At 33.4% G+C, this 5,173-nt stretch overlaps 1 protein-coding gene across 1 annotated transcript; it reads right to left on the bottom strand.

The window, feature by feature from the left end:
* LOC114420433 lies at positions 1–1,415 on the bottom strand. The gene is made up of 4 exons (XM_028386329.1): positions 1,378–1,415; positions 889–1,293; positions 185–807; positions 1–76 (listed from the first exon to the last, which is right to left on the bottom strand). The coding sequence occupies exons 1-4, from the start codon at positions 1,390–1,392 to the stop codon at positions 1–3; spliced, it is 1,119 nt and encodes a 372-aa protein (XP_028242130.1). The 5' UTR covers positions 1,393–1,415.
* Positions 1,416–5,173: the final 3,758 nt, after the last annotated feature.

The following is a 5,173-nucleotide window of genomic DNA, read 5'->3' as shown; positions in this document are numbered from 1 at the left end:
TTATGGTGATTCAATAACAAATGGTGATAAAAAACGCAATTCCATAACAAGTACAATGAGATACCATAAATTAAGTCTGAAATTCAAATTACAAACATACAAAACAAATTTGAAATAGAGACATCAAAATCAGTCATCATGGTGTCCGTGATGGCGCGAGGATGTGCCACATGGTCGATCCCACCTTCGGGCTTGACGATCCGGATTTCTTCTTGCGCGCGGTCTCCGCCCTTGTTCCTCAGCCTCTGCAGAAAACTCGTGACGCAAATCAACACCTAATAAGTCACCCATAGCAGGGATTGCTCCGGGTACATCCCATTGCTGACCTAATGGGGCATTAGGTGTTGCCATTGGGGCATCATGTTGCTGCGAAGGGGTCATGGTCGGCCATGAAAAATGAGGCTGTGTTTCCGCAACACCACCAAACGAATGTTCGCTTGCAGACATATCAGTGTCATGGCCTTCGAAAGGATACTGATACATCTGCGAAGGATACTGAGCAAATGTTGGTGGCGTGTAATACATTCCATGGCCACGCTGCTCCATATGTTGGGAAAAATCTTCCGCTTGAACAATCTCCCTTCGTCTGTCAAAACCTCGAGTTTCAACACTTGACTGAAGCATGTGAAACTGTTGTGGGGGAAATCGACGCTCTGATGATGGACCATGTGCCACAGGCTCAGTGATCCTCTCTTGCTCTTGGGATAAAATCGCTAACTTTTCCACATATGGCACGAGATCATCAACTGTCCATGTGTTTCGCCCTTGTGGTGACACCATATACTGCAATGTCTCGGTAACTTCACCCTGCAATTATTAGGGTAAGGAAATTAATGTCGATGCTTTAACAAGTAAATTGAAGTTAAATAATTAAAAAGAAATAAATACCAATGTAGCCGTGTTTACATTGTTTGGGTCGATAAACATTTTTGTTTTGCGCCTATACCACACCATGTAATCCGAGTTAAAACTCAATAGGCCCTCTTGTCGAGCATAAACGTCGACCCTAAACTCAACTCGATTATTCCACTGACTGATAAATGGGGCCAACAGCTGGAACCAATTTTCATCCATTTTGCCTTTCAGTGTTAGCCCGTGGACATTCCATGGTTGCGAAGGAGACTCCGGAATAGGTTGTTGCATTCCAAATTGTCGCAACACTCTATCCGGTTGGTGCCACTCTACAACATGAAAACAAATGAGTGGCACCACTGCGCACCACGCCATACTGCCAACCAAACAAATGGGAGGTAACATCGACATAACAGTTGCTGTGTAAGGCTCCCACAGAAACTGCATACAATAACACAATTGTTAATTTATCTTAAACCATGCCATTTTATTTATTATTTAACAAATACATGATGATCTTGTTACCTCATGTCGTTTCATGATATCCAATTTGCGACGGAAAACTATTAGATCATCATTGCCAATATGTTGGTTTCCACGTCGCAGCCACCTACAAAAAAAAATATGAAATAATTAGTGCCGACGCATTACATTATAGATTATTTTCAAATGAAATTTTTAAAAAAAAAACTAACCTGTGTCCGAGTGGTTTGTTTTCCATTATAGGAGGAGTTCTCTTTGGAGCCAAAGTCGTGCAGCGTTCCCATGCCCACATTTGGATTAGGATGCACATACCTCCGATTGATTTTATTTTGTAATCGGTGGCGCTGCACATCTCTCTGTATAAATAAGCAAGCACGGCAGGTCCCCATGCATACGTGCTGCACTGTTCAAAGTCCCGTAAAAATTGGAGGTACCTTAGGGAAACTTTACTGCTGCTTTTGTCAACAAATAGAACTCCTCCTATGAATCTGAGGATCCATGCACGGGTAAACCTTTGTAATTGTTCTACGTTCCCGTCATGGATATTTATTTCTGAAAAATGGTGAGCCAGCCAACTTAATTTGACCACACTGCCTTGAAGTTCACCTTCCTGTGGTCTGACTCCCAATAATTCTTCACACAATTCAGCCCAATCAAGATTAGTCTGACCAATTAATGGTGCCCCCTCAGTATGAAGACCTAACAAGACTGACACATCTTGAAGAGTAATCGTAGCCTCTCCGCATCTCAAGTGAAACGTGTGTGTCTCGGGCCTCCATCTTTCAATCAAGGCTGTAATTAATGAAGAATTAATTTTCAGGTACCCCATTTTCATTATCCAATAGAATCCTGATTGGCGAAGCAGAGGAATAATTTCCTCTGGTATTTCTTCTTGTCCTTGATAGATGGGTACAGCTCGCCTGATATGTAGTTTTCTGTCTGCTTCCCCATTCCAAACATGTTCGGAAACATGTTTAGGTTGCAGCCATAAGACGTCTCCTTCTATTGGACCAGACTTAATGTGTATACTAGATGAAGATGATGACGAAGATGCCATTGATGCTGTAAAGTTCAATATAATACAAAAAATTGACAACAAAAATTTTACATTAAAAAAATTAACAAATTTAATAGCTACACAAATTTAAATAAATGTTCTAAAATACTATACAAATAACAAAATTACAAATTTAATAGCTACACAAATTAAAATACATGACCAAATTAAAATACATAGATTTGTTACACATACAAAAATTTAACACAAAAAAACATAAAATACTACCTAAAATAGTCTACAAATAAAAATATTAAAAATTACATACCTACACAAATTTAAATAAATTACCAAATTTAAATACATAACAAAATTAAAAACTTAAACACATACATAAATTGAACACAAATAAAGTTAAAATACTACCTAAAATAGTCTACAAATAACAAAATTACAAATTAAATAACTACAAAAATTTAAATAAATGACCAAATTAAAATACATAAGAAAATTAAAAATTTAAACACGTACATAAATTGTACACAAATAAACTTAAAATACTATCTAAAATAATCTAGAAATAACAAAATTAAAAATTAAATAGCTACAAAAATTTAAATAAATGACCAAATTAAAATACATAACAAAATTAAAAATTTAAACATGTACATAAATTGTACACAAATAAACTTAAAATACTACCTAAAATAATCTACAAATAACAAAATTAAAAATTAAATAGCTACAAAAATTTAAATAAATTACCATATTAAAATACATAATAAAATTATAAATTGTTACACGTACATAAATTTTACACAAAAAAAACTTTATTTACTAACTAAAATACTCTATACATAACAAATTTAAATATTAAAATACGTACATAAATAAATTTAATTAAATGACCATATTTTTTTTACAATTATTAAAATTTAAATTAAATAACAAATATTATACATAAAAAAATGGTATTAAATCAAAAAAATTTCATGGAATAAAAAATTTAAAGAACATATATATAAAATTAATAAAGTATCATATATTTCAATGAAAACTATAATTCAATAAACTAAATAATATTCACATTCTAACTAAAATTAACGTACAAATAATTTTATCACAAATAATAACATACAAATTTTAAAAATCTTAACAAAATTATATTAATAAATCACTAACGTACAAATAATAATATACCAACTAAATCATATTTAAACATACTACTTAAAATTTAAAAGTTTTACCATACATCAACAAACTTAGCATATCTAAAACAATTAATAAAACTAACCTAACCTAACAATTAATAAAACTAACCTAACCTAACTTACCATATCTATAATTAATTTACAAAATTATAAATAAATTATATTATCAAATTAACTAAAACTAACCTAACTAATATTATCAAAATTATATTTATAAATCAACTAAAACTAACCTAACTAATATTCTTAAAATTATATTTATAAATCAACTAAAACTAACCAAACTAATATTATCAAAATTATATTTATAAATCAACTAAAACTAACCTAACTAATATTCTTAAAATTATATTTATAAATGAACTAAAACTAACCTAACATAAACCTAACCTAAACAATATTAATATGTGAACTGAAATTATTTTAACACATGTATATATAACAGAAAAATATAGGGCAAACAACATTAAAAAAAAAATTAACTTACCGGAAGCGCGTATTAAGAATAGCAATCCAAAGCACGTATGGAGAATACACAGTGTAGTGTTAGGACAGCGGAACTAAGATTCAAAACTTCACCTACAATAGATAAAAAATTTCTCAATTAAAACTGAAATATAAATTAAACTTAACTTAATATATATAACACAAAAAATTTTAAAATTTTCAGTTAACATAATACTTACAAAAACACCTAATACCAACAGAAGAAGAAACAATGCAATGGAAGCTCAATATCTCGTGTGAGGAAGATAAGCAGAAGAAGATAACTAATGAGGAAGATAAGCAGAAGAAGAAGAAGAAAGCATGCATACGAAGAAGAAGAAAGCATGCATACGAAGCTCGCATTTTATAAAAAAAATTTTGAATCCCTGCACCTGCAAATCGCCTGCACCAATGGCGATTTTCTTCTGCTGCACTGCCATGGCAGGAATGGCAGGAACTAGGCCTGCTGCCCTCAGCTATTGGAACTCGCCAGTTTGACTGGCGGTTCCCTATGGCTTGTGCATATCGCCAGCTCTAATGGCGGTTTAGGCACGTATCGCCAGTGCCATTTGCAACTTGCTCAGTGACACCAAACTCGCCATTGGCAATGGCGGTTTGGGTCCTGCATGGCACACTATTCACGTACAAAACTACCCCCTGCCGGAAATAAAACCAAAAGAACCCCATCTGGGGAAATACTTTTTAAAAGTACCCCAGATGGGGAAATTTGCCTCAATAATACCTTTTTTCTTATAGCAAAATTTAGATCTCCTTTTCTAAAGAAAGTTAACCACTACATTTGGGTTTTGCAACATTTCTGCTTCTTTCTTGCTTAAGCATGCATGAATGAATGTTAGAAAGCAATCTTGTAATGCATTAGAATAATGTTGGTTACATTATTATTTCTTGCAGCTGTGAAGGTTTTGCTACTGGCATAATAATCGCATTTGATGTTCGTTTTTCCTCTGTACACCTGCTTTAGTAGTTTACTCCTAGATTTCGGCTGTAAAAGTTGGTCTGCGGGCCTTGTTCAGGCCCAAACTAAAATAGAATTGGGCTGGGCCGAACCTGAATGTCATTGCTTAAAGGGTGTTGCTAGGCGCACCCAATAGTATTGCTAGTGCACCCAACATTTTTGCATTTT

The sequence above is a fragment of the Glycine soja genome, chromosome 7 (assembly GCF_004193775.1).
Source record: "Glycine soja cultivar W05 chromosome 7, ASM419377v2, whole genome shotgun sequence".
Lineage (NCBI taxonomy): Eukaryota > Viridiplantae > Streptophyta > Magnoliopsida > Fabales > Fabaceae > Glycine > Glycine soja.
Note: the sequence above shows the minus strand (reverse complement) of the source record. Positions and strands in the feature narration are given on the sequence as shown.